This window comes from Idiotropiscis lumnitzeri, chromosome 16 (genome assembly GCF_059441095.1).
Source record: "Idiotropiscis lumnitzeri isolate Australia: NSW breed Sydney's pygmy pipehorse chromosome 16, RoL_Ilum_1.0, whole genome shotgun sequence".
Lineage (NCBI taxonomy): Eukaryota > Metazoa > Chordata > Actinopteri > Syngnathiformes > Syngnathidae > Idiotropiscis > Idiotropiscis lumnitzeri.
Genome location: NC_142406.1, coordinates 11,223,452 through 11,244,181, shown reverse-complemented (window position 1 = coordinate 11,244,181; position 20,730 = coordinate 11,223,452). Strand labels below are relative to the sequence as shown.

General features: G+C 44.0%; 1 protein-coding gene across 1 annotated transcript in view; it reads right to left on the bottom strand.

Moving 5' to 3' along the window:
• The window catches only part of trps1 (trichorhinophalangeal syndrome I), a 58,593-nt gene that overhangs the window by 35,271 nt on the left and 2,592 nt on the right, over positions 1 to 20,730 (bottom strand). Inside the window, exons 2-6 of the mRNA XM_088319035.1 lie at positions 5,107 to 5,736; positions 4,067 to 4,182; positions 1,522 to 2,035; positions 384 to 598; positions 105 to 279 (exon numbers count right to left, since the gene is read on the bottom strand). Of these exons, the coding sequence (XP_088175161.1) occupies positions 105 to 279; positions 384 to 598; positions 1,522 to 2,035; positions 4,067 to 4,182; positions 5,107 to 5,736 (1,650 nt within the window). The remainder of the gene's footprint in view (positions 1 to 104; positions 280 to 383; positions 599 to 1,521; positions 2,036 to 4,066; positions 4,183 to 5,106; positions 5,737 to 20,730) is intronic.

The window sequence follows — 20,730 nt, the reverse complement described above, 5'->3', positions numbered from 1 at the left end:
TTTTTCATTCTTTGATATTACCCGTGTGCTGCGACTGTCCACTGGAAAATATATTCTAAACGTATTCTAGTCTCAAGCCCTCCGTGGTCCTCCAAATAAATTACCTTGTGAGGCGACAGGGTTGGAGGGATGAACAGTAGAAGCTGACGTCACACTCGGGTCGCTTCGGGGATGAGGAGGAGACGTGGACCCGCCCGTGTCTTGCTGTTTGGTGGACGGGGGGAATTTGGCGCAACATTTTGAACAGGTGGGCTTCCGGCATGCAAAGGGGTGGGACACCTATTTAGGGAGGGACAAAAAATATTATTATTCATTATTATTATTATTATATTACTCATAGTCCCCGACCCCGCGCAGCTTGAGCACCACTGAAATCAGCTCACCTCTCCCAGGTGCTTGTGCGGCTGACAGAGGCCCTGCGGACAGTACATGCAGTGCTGGATGCAGCATCGGTGGATGGAATGGTTGTGCTGGTAATGCAGCAGCAACGGCGCCACCACGATCACGTCGGCGGCGTGTGCCATGGAGTAGCGGAAGTCGCACAGCTGGCAGTTGTAGCTGGTGACCACGGCCTCGGCGTCGCCGCTGTTCGGGTCGCCTTGGAATCGGACAGATGCCGCATTAGCTTTTCCTTTATTTTTTTCTTTAAAGGCACAATTCTAACAGCAAGACACCAGGACAGAAGGCTTACGCAATAATTAATGTCAAACTTATTTTATTTTATCATATTATTTTATTTTATTATATTATTATTTTGTTGTACTAAATTCAATTTGACGGCCATAACGCTGCCGAAGTTACCTCCACGGGGCCTCGCTCGTGGGCGGAACTAATCACGCAAGCGTGCAGTTGTCTCAAAATCAGCTAGATGAGGTAATCACTTGAAATGGTTCTCCAAATGAGCTCTCAGAGGTGCCGAGCACTCGGCTGCTTTGCTTTTGCTCTTGCGCTCCAACTCATCCCAAAGCGTTTTTGGGTTTAGATCAGGTGAATGTGGTCAATGACTTTTCTATTCAAGTTTCATCATAACCTTTGACCTTTTTTTTTTTTTTTTTTTTTTTTACAGTACCTGGGGATTCTTGCAAAGTTCTGCAAATATTTCAGACTGACTGACCTTCATTATTTAAAGTAATGGACTGTCGTTTTTTTTCTTTGCTTACTTTAGTATTTTTTTGCCATAATATGGATTCGCAAAGTAGTCAAACAGGGCGTACCAACCTTGACAACACAGTTGATGGTGTCAAACATAATTAAGAGGTCAAGAAATTCAAGCTATTATTCATGCACAGCTGCTGAAAATCATTCATGGTCATAAAGCATCATCCACATCATAAAGCTCGCTGTGAAAATACCAAGATGTGAAAATCTACTTTGAAGAATCCAAAATTATAAAACATGCTGTTTGGAATAAAAAAAAAAAATCAATAAATCTTCGACTTGATCTATAATTCTGGATATTTTTAAATAATATTTTAAAATATTTTTTAAATAATTGATTCGTTTTCATATGATTTAAATTACCTTGGTTGGCACCGGATGAGAGTTCCTTCCGACTTTTGGACAAAATGTGGTGATCTCTTTCGCCTTCCCTTCTGGAGTCGTTCGGGCTCGCCGTGTTCATCTTGTGCCGCTGCTCGTAGTGCTCTAATAGCTTGGCCGAGCCTCCGGACCACTCGCAGCTCCAGCTGCAGAATTTGCACCAGTAGTACGCCCGCGGCCCCTCCGCCGGCCAGCCCATCGAATCCGCCCGGACAGGGATGGAGTACCCTACCAGGGAGTCGTCGTCCGCTCTGACCGGCACTCGCTCCGCGCCGTCAAGGATCGGACTCCTCCCTTTGCTCTCGTTGTTCAGGAGGGGCGTGGCCGGCGGGGTCTTGGCTTTGTTGGGGTGTGAGGACAGGAAGTGCTGCTCCAGTTCTATTGAATTGCTGCCCATGTAGGTGAAGTTGCAGAATTTACAGCGGAAGTACTTCGTGTTGCCCTGGCAATCGGACGTCTTGCGGCCGATTCCGATCAGCGTGCCACCCAACGTCACCTGGTGAATGGAAACATTGATTCCGTTATGACGTACAAAGAGGAGCCATGAAGTTACAGTTATTAAAACTCATTCACTACCAGTCAAGTAAAAAAATTAAAATGGATACTTGACGTCTTTAGCCGTCAATGGCACTTAATGAGTTAAGACCGGTGAGACGAGATTCTCAGTATTTCAGAATATGAAAAATAATTCCTTGACATTTTAGTTTTGTGATGTTTTGTTGATTTTTCAAATGTAAAACGTGTCTTGGCCCGATACAAATTGGGAAACACTGCTCGAATAAATTTGTTCAGCACAGCGCAATTGATTAAACGGAGCACCGCCAGGAAAATGTCGGACCTGTCCTGTGATAGGCCAATTTTGAGTTTCAGGGGTGCGGCTCTTCACAGAGAAAGAAACAGTTCTGGTCATCAACAACAGTTGAAGTCAAGAGTTCTCGGCTCCCTTTTTGATCGATTCCCACTTCACCCCGGTGAATCGGCATGACGCAGATTTGATGCGGCAGGATGCGTGTCATGAGCCAAACACAAGCGCGCCGCTACAAAGAAGCACTTGAACGCATACTCTTCTGTATGTACGTGCAATTAAATGCCGCTGCAACTTTAACGAAGCAAACATATATTCCAGGGCAGCTTTCCACGGCTGCGAGGCAAGGAAACCTGACGCCCATCTGGTTTTTATTAGGCTGGCCCCGTAGACTGTAGGTGATTATAACGTGCTGCTGCTGGCTGGATCGGGAGCGCAGGGGCTTACAATGACATTACTACCGTACGACGTGGATTTATCTCCGAGCAGATCTGCGGTCTCATGCGGACGGTGGGCGGTGCAGCGCCGGCAGTTTGTCAACGCAAAAGAAATCCTTTTGGAAAATCCAGATGTCGTGTTAGAATTGTGAATTTAAAAGCTGAGATATGACATGTGTTTCTGTTTGACCATCGATTTGATGTTTTTCGAAGCCAACTCATTCACTGCCATTGACGAGTATAGAAGGCAAAAAGTACATTCAAGTACATTTTATGTGTGTGGGAGGAGTCAAAACCCTTAAAATACTTTGACACCAGGAAACACGCACTCGCTAATACAACGGGTGCGTTTTGAGGCACTTGAGTCCCCAAGAATAATTAAATAAGTACAATGACAATAAAGGGATTTCTGATTTCTGATTTCTAATCGAACCTCGTACCACCCCCCGTCGCGGTGATTCCTCAAAATGATAAATTCCGATGCCACATTAAAGAAAAAAGGGTAAAACTGCTATCAGGGGCAATTTTTTTTCCACAACTTTCAGGGCGCGTTCAAATATGAACTATTTTAACGAGGATAGATTTCACGGACACTGAAGACAAAAAAAAAAAAAGAGTTCAAGCAGCGTAGATGAATCTAAACTTTCCATTCGCGAACCTGTTTTGGACTTCTTTCGACACCAAACAACTTAATCAATGCCAGCCAAATGCAAATTGTAGTCGAGAGGGAAATCATTGAACGTCACAAGGCGGGAAAAGGTGAGGGGATAAATAAAGATTGGCGAAACAAAAATTGAAAGGTTTGGTCGTCGGCAAACAAAAAGCAAACGTTGCGCTGAATGTGTCTGACAGCTGCGACGTTTCGAAACCTCCTTAAGTGACCTTTCATCTTGACATTTTTTTTTTCCTCCCATCGCTATCATTTTCTTTCACCTCCTCCCCTGCTAAAATCTCACTGGCGCACCGGGAATCCCGTTTTAGCAAATGACAGCATGGAAATTTCCAAACACGAGCGGGAAAGAACGAACGAGGGAATAAGAATAGAGACTACTTGCATTCCTTTTTTTTTTTTTTTTAATGTATAACTTTCATTTTTTTTCTTTCGGCCAGGATTGTCTATTTGTGAGTGCCCATGACGTAGATTTAGGGGGAGCTTTATAGTTCGAATATGAAATATATAGTTAAAAAAAATATGATAGATATAAATATAAACATTTTGATATGATCGAAGAAATCGAAGCACGTCGTCTGCGTGGGAACGTACGGTGAAAATATCGCTTCTCACCTGGATGTCATAAGTGCCGTTCATCATCACTGTCCTGTGCTGCTGATGGTGGAGCTCGGGCCTGCTCATACCGGATTCTTTGGTTTGGTTCCTGGGCCCTTCTCCTGCCGGCATGACTGAAAGCACACACAAGGATTGATGGACGAGTCAGAACTTGAAGTTGTGGGACTCAAAAAATGTGACGTGTGGAAAATGCCGGAAAGCGGTTAGATTGATGTTGCTTAAATTTAAATGTCATACCTTGAAATACCATACCTATTTTATTTTATTTTTTTACAACCAGCCTGACATTAAATGAACAGACAATTTTACAAAACACATCTACGGGTAAAAATCACACACAAAATAGAACACAAAAGAAACACCTGGTCAAGAAAACAATATGGAAGTTGCACAATCACAACAAAATGTAGAATTAAAGAGAAAGTTGATTTCATCAGCTTCTGACATTGTATCAGAGGCACAACGTCGGCGGTGCGCAACCTGTGTGCAAGGAAATGAAGGACGTTTGACACCCGAGAGTCACTGCTTATGGCCATCTGTGTGGAAGACAACTAAATTGCAGTGTGACGAGGTTTGTAGCGGGGGAACGACTCGACTAAAATCTCATCAACTCAAGACAGTCTTCACATATAAGAAAGGAAAGTTACAGTCAATGAGTTGCATGAAAACGGCAAAAAATATCATTTTTAAGGAATATGCATTCTTCTGAACAAATTGAAGATTATTTGCTGCAGCATTGCCATGTAGATAGACTTCAAAATTTGGCTGTGAACGTTTGCGAAATGGTGCGTTGAACGTGCATGCACGGCAAAAGCTAAGTTTTTCCGAAGTCTGCCTTAAAGGTCGCAGGCGAATAAATGAAGGCCTGCCTGTGACGCCTCCGATGTGGCAGAAAGATGGCGCGAAAGAGGCGGCTCACAGCCTCCATGAACTTTCCTTTGACACACCCCAAGGACACACGGTTTGACGTGCTACTTTGTGTCGTTTGCGAGCACTTCACACAAAGAGGGTGCAAAACAAGCCGAGCTCGGAGTTACCTAGAGGTGTGTGCGGGGGCGCCATGTTGTGGAGAGCCAGGATGTGTGTGTCGAGGGCAGCGTCCTGCCGTGTGCGGTTGTGCAGGCCGAGGTGATACTTCCTAAAGTGCTTCACCAGGTCGGCGGGGTCGTTGCCGTAGTAACCGTAACCGCACACGTTGCACTTGAAGTCCTGCAGCTTGGGGGAGGGGCTGGAGGAAAGCGGCGGCGTGTCCGGGGCCGACTCGGCCCCGCCTGCGTCCGAGCCGGGGGGCTCGCCTTTGCCCGCCTTGTCTTCGGGGTCCGACTCGGCCGCTTTGAGTCCACCTTGCGAAGGCCTACCTCCGCCTCCTCCTCCTCCCCTCCTCCCGCCTCGCTCCTCGTTGCCAACGGATGAGGGCGAGAGAGACGAGGAAATGCACTCACTTTCTCCTTCCTCCTCCTCATCCTCGTCGGGCTCCTCATCACCCCGGACTCGTTCCTCGGGTTCGGAGGGGCGGCTTATTCGGTCGGCCTCGACTCCTACGCGCCCCTCGTCTTCCTCGCCGTCCTCCTCCTCCTCACCCGCCGGCCTCCTCCCCTCTCCCTCTTCCTCCTCCTCCTCCTCACCTCCCACACTGCGGATAGGGGGATTCTTCTTCCTCACCATCGCTGAGAAGATGGAGAGAGTGGTTAATTCTACTTGTGACCTACATCATATTGCGATACTGTACAACACTCGTGGTTTTCACGAAACAGCAATCATGTGATAATTAATATACAGCAGGACCACAAGTTACAGCTTTTTTGAGTTTTTGAGCTGTGATGGAAGTGATCATTTACAACATCAAGATATCTCTGTAACAGAGGAAAACTTCATTTTGATATCAAAGTGGTAAATTCGAGTATCACGATACAGCAAATACATGATCAATGTAGGGCAGGGGTGGGCAAACTTTTTGATTGGCGGGCTACAATGGGTTCTAAATTTTGACAGGAGTGTTTTGGTAACCTCACCTCATCGGGAAAAAAAAAAATAATTTTAAATGAAAGTGAACAAAAGCATGACAACAATATACACATATTTGTGAAAAACACCGTATTTGAACATAAAACATTAACAAGGTTTATTCATGTTTTTCAATTTTTTTCCATTAAAACGTTGAACGGGCCGCATGTGGCCCCCGGGCCGTAGTTTGCACACGCCTGATGTAGGGGACGAAAATCATCCAGTATACATCAAGATACCTACAGAAAACTAGCTGCTACAATATGATAATTTTATTATCAATAACAATGATATGATACAGAATATCTCGCAAACACAACAAACTGTTTTGCACTACGTTGCATACTAAGCCACTTTGTTAACCAACACTCTGTGAGTGCGTCTGCATGTAACGGAAAAAACAAGAACAAAAATATGCATAAGTGCCCGAGAATGGACTGTAGGCTGAATTATGTAGAACTAGCAATACACTTTTATTGCAAAATGGGTCAATGAAATCAGAAAGAGAGCTGCGGACTAAAAGACCGTGTTCTTTGTGGAACCCACGACAGTCTTCTTAGCCATGCGACTGTTAAAATGAAGTAATTTATGTCTACCACGGCCCACGCCTCAACCAACCCTGGCACAAACTCTCTGCATGTGTGAGTGTGTGTGTAAGATAGAGTGCGGGGAGCAGAGGAAAATCTCATCTGATGCTCACCACACCCAAGTCAGAATTCATCACACACACACATGCACACACGCAAAGTGGAAAACGACATCGTTGTGGTAAAGCGATGACGCAAAAAGTCCAGACTTAAAGGAGCTCGCCAGTGGCCAAACTGTGTTTCCATCTGCCGGGCGACGGACGTCCGTTCAGATGAGGGTAATAAAACTGTGAATTTAATAAGAAGCAATTGGTCGCTAACATTGCTGTTGCATGCCAATTACAGGAAGACGCATTTAAGCACAAGTTGAGCCGTTTTTATAGGTATACTCCGAGTCCTCGTTAAGCGATCCCAGATCCCTTTTGGCAGGAAGCGGGGGTACACTCTGGGCTTGTCGCCGTTCAATCACACATACAGACAAACAACCTTTGACACTAAAATTCACACCTATGAACAATTTGCTCTTCAGATAACATAACAAGCATGTTTCGGGAATTTGGGCAAGCCGCTAGGTCTGGAGAAAACCCACGCTAGCAAGCCAAGATTTAAACCCAGAACCTCCAAACTAAGAGACAGTATGTCATGTATGGGGAGGTATTGCAAAATCGTAAAAGCTCCTTAAATAGCTCATTTTGACTTGAAAAGCAACAAAACAAATGCAAAAAGACAACACACAAAATCGAGTTGGAGCTCAACGACATCGGAGTCCGAATTGGGACTGAATTCCGCCAATTCAGGAGGGCCGCTCCTCAGCCCGTGCATGCTTCAGGCTGTATGCACAGGCTGGAACCATTACTATCAAGTGCAATTAGGTGCGAGGCACCACAACATACTGACTTCACTGCATATCAGCAACTGCGACTCGCTACAATTACCCACCCCACCTCCAAAAAAAAAAAAAAAAAAAACAACGCTAAGCGGCCCCGCGATATGACAGGTAGGATGATTGTGAGGCTTAATCGTTTCCATCATCGCGAATTAGCCGGTGGGACTATTATCTAAAATTGATGATAATGACCCGGAGACGGCCGCTGAGGGATACGCTGACATGAGCATTACAATTTCCCCAATTGATGACAGAGGAAAGGAACCAAACTGAAGAAAAATATGAAAATATCGCTCGTTTGCATTTAAGATTTCTTCAATGTTACTTTAAAAAATGTCACAAGTAAAATTGAGTTTTTTTTTTTTCCTAAATCAGAAAATCCCAGGAAAAATTTATTAACTGATTCAATCCATAAGACATAAATATACTTTTCAAAAACACAGTCGTCGCCTCCCAAAGACGGATTTATACGTCTAGACTTTTTTTTTTTTTTGCGTCATAGCTCCGTGTTTGTTTCGCATTAGAAGAGAATATTCTGTTGGCCTCGCAAAATAAAATGCTAGGATTGAGGGGTTTTCTCAAGTGAAAATGGCTGGGATTAAAGTGTAGTGAGTAATTACCGCCCATCCGAAAATGCTCAGTTTAGACCGTAAACATATCGACCTAAAATCCCACAAAATGTCTGACTTCTTTTCCGCCAACAACCCAGGCTAAACTAAGCTCCTCCCCAACATACAAAGTTTAGTTGAGACGTAACAATTCAAATTCCTTGACACCAATGCACTACTTTCTTTTTTAACAGGGCTTTCATGTCCTCTCGTGGGATCTTGGGGAATTTTTTAAAAAAGCACAAAAGGTTTTGACCCAAAGAAGTTGGAATATGCTAAATTGATAAAGAAATTGATGCTGAGTGTAAATACATTAATTTGGCGAATGATATAGTAGCCCCTCTATCGACCTATTATCAAGCGTTGCCGTCAAGTGCATTTTTGCACAGTGGCAGAGCATCCAACATGACGTGAAATGTGAGACAATTCTCCTTGTCGAACAGCAACAACTGCTTTCAACTCAACAAAGCGGGCATATCGGGTGTTAAACTTCACACCCCGTTGTTTCAAGATCACAGAACACCCTTCCAGACGGGAGCCGTCCTGCTTCTGGCGCTACCTCGCCCGAGTGTTAACTTAAGTTTTCCGGGAAAAACAGCTTTACTCAAAAAGTACAAAGCAGTTATTTAGACGTCAGTGTCACGTGTGATTACATGATGCCCTAGTGATGGGACTTCATAGCTACGTTGGCCTGTCACTTTAACTTAGCACTCTTTGAAGTAAAAAGTTAATATAAGCGTAGTATATGAACGCGTACGCTTTCATGCCCAGACAGACAAAACATATGCGTTCCTGAAACCATGCCAAGTTGTAATGGGAATCAGACACAAGCGTTGGTTACTCCAGAAGCAGACGGGGGTGGGGAGGGTTGCATTTAAAGCACTGATCGAGCGCCGGCCAAGAGTAGGTGTGGCGACGTGCAACTGGAGTTTTAATTGATGAAGCTCTTGAACTCAATGGCTCGCAAACTACTCGACAACTTGAACTTTCTGCCAACTCGAGAGGTTTAGTTAGCTCTGAGCTTCAGAAGGATGTTACAAAAGCATATTGTTGAAGGGTCGATGTGAATTTTTCATTACCTTTGGAAATGTAATTGAATCAGCATCTGGATCAAGAGTGTATACCAACAATCTAGCCTTTAAATATTTTGAGTTGACAACAAAAATGAAGCAAGTCAACGTCAGCAACTTTCAAAGTGTTGCTTATTTTTCTGCCTAATGACAATCCAAAATTCTCCCCTTTAATTGTATCTTCTACTCAAAAGCTGTGCTGATCTCAAATCCAAAGAGATGCGATAATGCCAGCTGCACCTGGTCATTCTAGTGGTTTACAAACCCCTCTTCCAAACCAGCTCGTTGAGCAAATATAAACTTGATGTCAGTAAACCGTTTATTTATTTCCACTTGAAAAATATAAACGTCATAAATCCAACCACCCGCCCAGCTAAACCAACCACGTTCTTGTATAGCACAACTGGATGCCCCCAAGGAGCATGCAAATCCCATCCAGATACATCCGGTTATCGGAGTCAGGAACTCCATGTAGCGAAGTAACAGTGTCGTCATAAATGTCAAACCTAATTAGCCTGTTTCGAGACCTTTCAAATCAAACTCAACTACTAAATTGCTCCCTTCCCCAGTCGCACTTCTTTTGTTGAACGCACCCGCTCCGTATCACTCCATCTTTCATCCGTCGCTCTCAATTAATCCGTCACACACACCCACGCGCATTCATCACGCTCTCAGTTCCGCCAATTTAACCTCGCTCCGTTTCCTGTCTCATCCCGACGCAAACCTCAGTGTGTGGGATGAACACCTTGTTCAGGTAAGAGTTGGCCTTGAATTAATTAAGGTCTATTATTACTCATCCCCGCAGCGCTTTGCTAGTTAGCATGATTACAACAAGGTTAGCGTGAGAAAATTTAACACTGAGCGTATTTAATTTTGAGCCAATTATATTCAAACGTCGGGTTCAGGTCTTCTGAAGCGGCCATTTTGAAGCATCTCCACGTGAAAGAGAATCGGATTTTCAAGATGACACCCAATCGGGTTCCCCAAACTGAATAGAAATAATCTGAAATGACTCGCCTACCAAGTCAACAGACTTTGGCTCGCTCTGCATACACAATAAACGCGCACACGAAATGATGACAATCGACAGCGACTTGGGAGTATTTCAGACGCACAGCGAAACAGAAGACACGGTGCAGACAATGCATCTCTTCTGTTATTTCAATAATCTGTGACCTGAGAGTTTATAAGACTCTGAATAGTCTGGCCTCTTGTCTGGATTTTGACTTCACAAACACACACACACACACTAAAAGACAGACAGCGCTTCCCGCACTCCGGTCTTTAGAGCATACGCTGTCTGAGTGTGTAAATGTCATCAAATATAGCATGTGTGGTCACGTCCCATTTTTTTTTATCATGAAAAGCATTTCTCTGGTGGTTAGAATGAAAAAGCGAACAGCAATCGACATGTTCGCTCAGTGCTCGTTCGTTCTGCTGGGCAAACTAACAAACTTAAACTCCAATCAAAGTCGATAGGCTGAGCGTTAATATGTTTGGGAGCGAATCGTTCGAAATTTTGCACGATTGCGATCTAACAGCGGGGTTTATATTCCTGATACAGCCCCCACAGATTTTCTCCGCTCACGACTGCCAATTTCAAGCGACTACACAGAATCATGATCGTGTGAAAGCCAGACGCTAAGCAGAGCTGCAGCGTGTAGCAACCACTCACCGTGTTATTTTCTGATACTTGCTTGTGAGAGAATTCTCTACACCAGTGCGGCCCCAACACTGTGACAGAATTGATCCAATTTCACTGAACTGGTCTGAAATGTAGTTACTTTTTATGGTAATAATCCAGGAATTGACATCCCTCTACATGAGGGGTATCGTGATGGGCAGAAAAATTAAATACTCTCACGAGAACCTGTTGCCAATCATACAATCGAAATTTATTTTGGTGTTCAATTCACAGGAAAAGATTTCACACCGATTGGTCGAAAGCATAATTACAAACATGTTATCAAGACTTATGGGAATCATTTCAAATTGTGGCAAAAAAATACTGGATAATATCACCTTTAGGGCATTCAACCTTCGGGGGTAACGATGGGGCAAGCTCTTACTAACACAATGAACGGGCGCAATTAATTATCGTTAAACCGGCTGCCAAGGGTAAGCGATAGTACAACCGCGATTGATGTCTCGCACGCAGAGGCGGCTAATAAACCCCCGTTGACGTATGCATGGATGTATTAACTCTCGCTTTAACGTGCTCTGACCCCGTGAATGGAAGAACCACGAATTAATGATTGTAATTGAATCAAGAGAAAAATTCATGTTATTTTTATAATTATTCATTATAGCGATTTGGTGCTAATAATTTATAGTATTTAAAGGCGGTCCCTGGAGTACGTCTAGGTCAGGAGAAACAAACAAAAGGTACATGTGTTTTGAAGACGCCAACAAAGATATGGATACAAACATGCACGAAAAGGACACAGAGACAGTTCAAAAAGCCCCAGAGGCCCCAGTCTGAGCTTTCATTTCCTCTGTCCTTCAAAAAAAAAAAAAAAAAAAAAAGAGACAAAAATGTTGAAAAAGACACAGACACGCATGCACGCCGAGAGCCGATGCTTATCAAGAGCTGTGACCCGCCCGCAAGGAACTACCCGGCACACAAATAGCTCGGCGTAAAAACAAGATGATGAAACTGGGACTGGAATAGTAACGGTTATGACAATGCTGGACACAAAAACTTGCATTTTGGGAGGAAGGATGTCTGCATAATAAATAAATAAATATATATATATATATATAAATATATAAAAAATAAAATATATAATCAATTAAATTTCCTGGGACAATTTGGTCATCTGCACAATTTGTTTTTGTGAATGATTAGCTTGCTTACTTACTTGTACATGTTTTAAATTTATTTTTTAAACCGTCTATATTCAAATATAGAAAATATAATGGTTGTTCGTCCAGATTGTCCAAATGCAATTTGCCTTCCTACAGCAGCAACGCAAGTCCAAATTGTTCGCGAGTCAAAAGGTCATTCCAGTTCGCGCAACAAGACGCCACACCTTTTTGCCTTTCTCACTAGAGGGCACCTTGTTAGTGAAATGATAACCGTCGCTATAGATGTTGGATAATATAATTAATTAAAGCAAACTGTACGTGGACCCTCGCAGAGCAAGTATTTCCCGCAGCACATCAGTCGATGCGTGGCCAACTTGCAATAGTTTGAACCCGCGTCGGGCTGCGACGCGCCCCGAGGCAAATTTGCGTCACGTCGCCACAATAGAAACGGAACTCCTTTATAAACAGAGAGTTCCTTGAACTGTCAATCAATTCCGGACAGAAACGGTGCTTTTGCATGATTTTACGTATCCTCGCCTCTTGACCGTGCTTGTGCGTTGTTTCCTCACCTGGATGGGGCCCAAGTGACTTCCCCACTCATTTAAAACAGATTCAGGTGTGGAGTTTTAATGAAGGCAAAAGGTAGACGATCTTAGATGTCGAAGGAATGCAATCTGTCGTTCCCACGCCTGTCTTAACTGCTGGTACGCCCTTAGATATGAACAAACAAAATCGCTCACACACAAGCGCTGGCACAGAAACACACGAGATTTCACTGCTGAGATCAGCAGTTATTACACCCTTAATCTTTTCATCGACTATCTTTTGTTGACAACCTCTCCCTTCTGCTTTTTATTCCTCGCCCTGATCCTCCTCTGATCTACGCCGCTGATGAATCACACGCATACAAAAAAATAAAATAATAATGATATGATAAGATGGGTGTGCTGGTTGAGGCTTCCCCTTCTGTCATGTTTCGGAAGCGTCAACGGCGAGCGAGTCAGAACCTGAGAGTCTTGGTTGTATCATGTCAAATGTACAAGTCGATTGAATGAAAGGAAAAACGCGACCAATCCCACTGTCAATCACACGCCGGCTGCCTGATTTGTACGTGTGACATCATCATCATCATCGCTTTGAGTACAACGGCGGCCAAACAAACCGCAAACTTGGCAGCCGTTCAGATCTGCATCATTGACAGACAAGTAAACATCTTACCTGAAGGGTCCCGTTACGCTTCAAAGGTTTTACCGCCATGGTTCGCTGGGGTAACAATCTCTCGTAATAACGCTCACCAAACCTGCAAGTCAGCATTTGGTGTCTTGCTGCTAATTACACATAATCTCTTAAAAAAAGGGGAAAAAAAAAAAAAAGACAACAGGGCCCTGCGAGAGTCCCGGTAGATAAAAACAGTCCGATAAAAGGGAGGGGGAAGAGGGACCGATTAAAAGCAGAGATGAGAAAAGGAGAGGGCTCACAAGACAAGGAGGAAGGAGAGATGTGAATTCATTGCCTTAAAAGCAGATGAGGAGTCAAACGGCGTGATAACAATCAGACTACACATCCACACCGAGGGCCCATGACTCTCTCTCGTTCTCTCTCGCAGGCAGATAAGCAGATACCGAGTGTCAAATTCCGGGCTCATCGTGCACTGCTGTGACACACTACAGATCCCCGGAGCGGAGTTCTCTCCTTTTTGTCTTGTTTTGGACAGACGGGGATGTCAAGGGGGTCAGGATGCCTCAGTCCGAGTCGGGTCAGGATGACAAATCGAGTCCTCAAAATGAGGCTGAGAGTGCACCCTGAAATGCGCTTCCAAACAGGAAGAAGAATTACACTGCCGCAGACAGTTGGCGTTTTATTTTGCAGGGTTCAAGCTGCAAAAATTATTTTATGAATGTTGGCAAGGTTTAGCACCCATTTTTCAAAGGACTTCTTATGGACGGGAGCTCCAGTTATCAAATATTTTATTATTTAGATATCACAATGAAAATTCGACTGAATAATCAGGTTTTTATATATTTTTTTTTTGCTTAAGAAAACAATAATAAATACTGAAAATTAAAAAATAAAATCTGATTTAGTAATCTGCCCTCGGCCATTTTTTTTTCTTTGCAGGTGCTCGCTTTTTGTTGCAAATTTCCTAAATGGGGACGACCCACCTCAAAGCAAATGCGTAGTGCAGCCCCAAGTTGTCTTGGTTAAAAAAATATATATATATTACGGAGTTGCGCAACATTTTTCTTCAGTTTCTGTGATAATAGGGTTGTCTTCGATGAGTTCATCAGGTCATTCATATGTTTACAGGTATATTACAGCCCCCCGTTTTTTGTGTCATAGTCCGATTTCACGTGAAGCCAAATTTAGATGAAGATCGTAACGAGAATACAACTCACCATTTCGCTGACTGTCGTTTTAATTCATGCGTGCCTTTTCAAAGAGACATCGGGACTACTTCAATAGTTACGCCACGGATGTCAGTGTCGTAAAGCGACAAGTGTTGTGATGTTGCTGTGTGTTCTTATGGTTAGCACACAGTTGTCTGCACGTTATTGGACGTTTTGGCGACGGAGATAAAAGCGTTTGCAAACCAAGGGAGACATTTGCTATTGTTGTGGATCGCAAGGGTACAGCTCTTCTTTAGCGAGACAGGGAAAAAAAAACGTGTGCGCTAAAGTCCCCAAAGTTCCATGCGTCACCTCACCACAAAACACTGCGGTGGCAAATGATCTGCCTCCCCTCCCTGTGTCTATGTGGCACTCGCTTTTACTCCCTCTGTCCTATTATGGACATAGCAACCGTGTTGATGTCAGTACGACGGAGGCTTGATTCACAGAGCGTCCCCGTCCGAATGCGCGCGAATGCGTGCTCGATAGCAGATAAGACCATATATAAACAGCACTTGAAAGTAGAAATGTAAATGTTTGGACGGGGCCGCAGAACGAAGAGGGGGGGCTGCATCGAGATACCGCAGCCCGAGATGGGACGCGAGGACACGGCGGGAGAAGACGCAGGAGGCCGCAATCGGAAGGCTTCTCGTTAATCAAGACGTGAGGAACTTTTTATCGGCAAATCCATAGTTTATAAGCGCGATGCTGAAAGTTTGGCGAGGTCGAGGATGTTGCGCTTTTGTGGAGCACAATGGAAATCGAATGAAACTCGAATGACATGATACAGCAATGTCGCTATCAGTTGAAAATAAAAAATGCTGGAGAGTCAAGGAGGAATTAATTTGATGATGAAATGATTACGAGAGAGAGAGAGAGAGGAAGGGAGAGGGAGGGAGAGAGTGAGGGAGAGAGAGAGAGAGTGAGAGTGGGAGAGAGGGAGAGAGAGAGAGTGAGAGTGGGAGAGAGGGAGAGAGAGAGAGCATGAGAGAGAGTGTGAGAGAGAGAGCGTGAGAGGTGAGAGAGGGAAAGAGGGAGAGTGAGAGAGGGAGAGAGAGTGAGAGAAAGTGTGTGAGAGAGGGAAAGAGGGAGGGTGAGAGAGTGAGAGAGGGCGAGAGAGACTGAAAACCATCGCATTGACCAATTTGTTTTAGCCGAGGGACGCCTTGACAAGCTAGACATTTTCCTCCTTGATCCAAATGCCACATAAACAACAAAAAAAGTTGTTTTAAAAGGATAAAACAAAAATTGGGATAAAAGCTGTCTTTTATTCTGGAAAAGACATTTATTTGCAAAATGATAGGAGTACATCCCAGACACATGCCGTACTTTGATATACTGCCGCTTATATTCCGTGTGCACTTAAAATATGACAATTTATTCCAAATCTGCCGACCCCAAACAGTGCGAGCTGTTAGCATGCAGAGGCAGCACAGGAGAAGGATATTGGCCAAACCACGAGCAGGACTTTTGATTTGACTTTTACACTTGGCTGAAAAATGTATTACGAGTGCATCAAAAGCCCCAGGCGATCGGGTCTCGCCTGGAGCGCCGCGCCGGTTTTCTCCTTTTTAATCAACGGCCGATAAGCACAATTGACTTGCTGCCTCCGCGGTCTTCATTTGCATGGAAGATTCTATCAGACATGTTACGACCAGGCGTGAATTCAAGTCCACGGGCGGGCCGGGGTGGGGGACGGGGGGGGAGTTCGCAGAGGACGTCTCGGTCTTGTGTAACTTTACCTGACTCAATTTGACAGACGTTATTTGCCTCATCTTGATTCGCCGGTTAATTTTTTTCCATCCATCCCAGTGGGACCAGTGTTTGCTAACTGGTGCTCGGGGCTGGTTCCTGAGCCACGACCCTCTGCGCAAGTCAATATTTCATGAGTCATTTTTTCTTATTTCAAGCTCACAAGAATCGGGAGATACATGCGTCTTTTTTGACCGCGACAGTGTTCAATAATTGTACCCCTCCAGGGGACTAATAAAGAATTTCTTCTTCTGCGATCATGTTAACATGAAGTCTAAAACCTCTTCTTTTTTTTTTTCTCAACGAGGAGGGGGGGGGGGGGGGGGGGGGCGCTCCGTAGCGGAAACTTGATGGAGCCACCAAAAGGAGAAGCTGCGCTCCCAACAGATGTTGTACATTAGATGGAACATGTTGAAACTAAACCAAAGAGAGCAGCCATTAGAAACAAAAAGGCCTTTCTTGCAGCTGTTACAATACAAATTGAGTTAGCGAGCCACTTCTGGAAGGATTTTGCGTCTAAACACTCACTTTTGCTTGCCTTTGTCTGACCCAAAAGTCTGAGGTTTAGAATCACTCAAGTAAGAAGTCGATCAATGACTGGTTTGTTCACTTCTATTCGTCAGAGCAATCAGAACTAATTAAGCAAATCTGTATTTTTTTTTTTTTAGACGATTCTTCTTTGGCTGTGTAAATTCTATTTTTTTTTTTTTTTTGCGGGAGTACATAGATCTTCTTACATCTGTCAACACGTGACGACCGTCGAGGAGTGCGTTCAAGTGTTTCTGCATGTGTGAGACGTTGATTGTTCGCAGGTCTCGGCACGCCGACCGTTACCGCCAAAGTAAACCAAAAGTCGCAAAGGAAAACGGACACAAAGAAAACAGGAGAAAAGTACGTAGGGGGAAAAAAAAAAAAAAACTCAAGTGATAATTTCGGAACAAGCCAAAAACACGTAAGAAAGAGTTTCTGGGGGCAGGATAAACGGGGCTTGAAAATACATATTCAGCAAGTGTTGGATATTATGGGTTGGAATTGCATAGGAACTGGAGATATGATATTTCCACGTGGTTGCCAAAGACATCAATACGCTCACTAGGGGTGTAATCGTACATGGATTCGGATTCAGATTCCGATTTGTCTGTCTGGCACGGAGCGGACGGGTTCCCACACGGGACCCAAGTGGAACTCCCTTGTGCTCTTTCCACAAGCTACCCTGGAGACAAAAAAGCAGGTTAGCTTAGCGTCCGGTTAGCGGATGTCTTTTAATAATAATAATAATAATAATAATGCCTTTATTAGTCCCACAATGGGGAAATTCGAGATTCGAACCCAGGCCTCCTGGGGAGACTGGGTCCGGAACGCGGCGCCTTAGACCACTCGGCCATCCTGGCAGCCAATTTTTGCTAGCTAACATTGGATGCTTTTCCTGAACAACCAAGACACCCATTTTTTATTTATTTTTTTTATCCGTGTTTAGATCTAAAATAGTGAAATTCACATCATATGCCTAATAGATATGGTGGCGCTCCTCTGGGACGCCAATGACATCATCACCAAGCTTCCCTCCCACCATCGTGCGCTGTATACGACGAGGCGTGGTGACGGCGTGAAATCCCGCATTGTGATTTCTTTAGGTGGCGAGTGAAAGTTGAGCGAGGTAGCGTCTGACATCACCACTCCGAGTGGAGCCTTTTTTTTTTTTTTTTTTCTCCTCAAGACGTTTTTGTTTTTACAGCTTCAACTCTGGGCAGACCCGACCGCTGTGTGCGCACACAACACACACACACACACACACAAACCCCTAAAGAGGCCTTTTTTTTCCACATAGGGCCATATGGTACAGACAGGCGCACGGAAACAATTCTCCAAAAACAACACACACTCTGCATTTAGAAACCTGTCAGCCAGACACACACGCACACACGGTTAAATCTGCTGAATGAATTGCTGCCTTGTTCGGTGGTGCGCTAATGGCAAGGAACCTGCCATAGAGATTACCACACTTGCACACTCACATTCTGCATTGGGTATTTTCGGGCAATTATCCATCGGTACCAAATTTAATATTCCAATAGAGGCCTTTACAGCGGCCTATAAAGACAGCTGATATTTAGCTTGTCTGGCATGATTACATCTTTAATATAGCAGAGTAAGGTCATAAATTTAGGAGGCGAAAAAAAAAATGCGCAGTGAATGACTGGCGGACTGTGGCGAGGCTCTTCAAAGCAGATATGTTTTTCCATGCGAGATTCCAAACTAGCAATCCAAACTTCCAGTAACTTCCACCACCCAACTTTGGCAGCCAGCGGAGCGGCGGTGAGCACGCAGCCGCCACATTCAAGAACATGGCAGCGCGTTCGGTCATTTGTGTCGCCCGACGCTCGGATTAAGCCAGCGTGTGGAATTGATTCATCGCGTCTTGAGGGGGAAAATGGAGTGCGACGACAACACGACTGCAAGTAAAAGTGCGACGGGCAACTATGGCATGAGGAGAAAAGTTCTGAAAATTCTGAGAGAATTTATCGATCTAAAGTGAATGAGATGATCACTCACTAATGGATGGCTGGATTTTTCATCTGTTTTTAACGTCTCGGCACGTTTTGATGCTTCAACGGGCGGCACCACCGTTTTTATTGTCTGCCGTGTCCACAACTTTTGAGTCAGCCCTTGATCCGATGAAACAAGTCGATTAAGAAAAATAAAAGAATGCTTGTGTGATTGAAAGCTTTCCACCAAACGTCTTCAATAATGTCAAGACACAAGGGCAGACGGTATTAAAAAAAAAAAAGGTGCTCATGTGTAACTAATATGTTTTAACTCCTTTAGGAAACCCAACAATCTCAGCAACGCCGCGGCGCTGACTTTGCAATCATTTCCTCCCAGACGCGCTCGCAGCAGCAGCTGTATGGCTCACCAGCATATGGATTAAATAAATACAGCGAGCGTGGAGCTTGTTAACACTTGTTCGCTTGGCCACGGCATGCGGTGGCAGCCAAAAAAGCGAACAAAAAAATAAAATAAAAGACAACACACCCCGTGGCGGCACACATACAAGCAGGTGAGCGGGTGTAGCCCGGCTTAGCTCGGGAGCGAGTAGCAACACATAGTGTAATTGCTCATGAGGCAAACGCAGCGTGCAGGATCAGACTCGGGGAGCCGAGTTCACGCTGAACCACGAGTCGGGTTTGTATGGCCGTCGGCTATGTGGCTGGTTTCAAACCTAATCTGATTAAAAGCATTTCAGCCCAGCCTGGCTAGAAACAGTCGGAGACAAATGGGAGTGGGGCCTCGGAAATCAAAGTTGGACCCAGTGGCCCTGCTTTTGCCTGGTTAACATTTTTCGGATTCACGGCGCTTCCTGTAGGGGCGCCGGGGAGTCAGCTCGACCGACACAAGCCAATCAAAGTGTTGGCTACTTTTAAATGGACGACCTAATATCCTCATAGAAATTAGCAGTACAGTGCCACTTATTTCCCTATATGCATAGATATATATTTTTAATAAGTCCTCAGTTGTTCAGCGAACAAATCATCTAAGTGTGACTTTTTGTAAATTCACAGTTAAAGTTATTTTCATGACAAACGTCTGATAGTTATTACATAGTTATTACATTGTAATAATGAACGAAATAGAAACACAGCAAAAAATTGAAAAACAAAAACACCATACTACGATTTAAGGCAGAAATTCCGGCTGATTTTACTCTTAAAATACATGCACAGTAGCATATTTTTAAACTTAGTTTCAAATAAGCTTGACGCACCGCCAAAAACATATTTCTTGCTCGCTACGGGATATTAAAGGCAGAGGCTGAGCTGCATTGTATTTGTTTCCAGAGAAGCTCATGACTGCACCGAACATTTCCTGCCACTTAACTTGGTGCGCCTCGGTATTGTTCTGAAAATGTCAAAACATGAATCGAAATTTTCGACACGCTAATCACGTTTGGGTGCTGACAAATTGGCAAATGGTTGAGGTCAATAATCATAAATGTTAAATTTGTGCAACATTAACCATCACAAATCTTAGAATAGATCGAGGAGAACTCACATTTTTGTAGACAGGAATATATTTAACAACCGTCCTCTGGTTTCGAGCTGGTTGAATATCATCAAGTGGATGGTAGAAAATTTTAAAGAAAGAAAAAACAAAACATGAAAAGGAGCCGAGCAGGATGGCAACAAATAAAAGCTAATCGAATCTTGTCAAACAAGCAGCAAAGCACAAGGTCACATTATTTTGCTCGATATTTCCAAACACTTGCATGTTGGATTGGCTACATAAAAAATATAAATAAATAAATAGTAGACTTGTGCTTTAAAATTCCCATAAAAGTCAATGCGGTAACGTCGATTTTGCAGTTTTCTCCTAATTACACAGAATTACTTTTGACACGCTTAATTTATGAGCTCTCATCTCCTAATTACCAACAAGAAACATGCCCCGCCCACCCCAAACTGCGCAAGTGACCTGGGAAAAGTCACGTTAACAGCGACCACAATGAAACGGCGCTGTGCTTACTCCATTCGAGTGACTTCCTCAATTATGAAATCACGCGA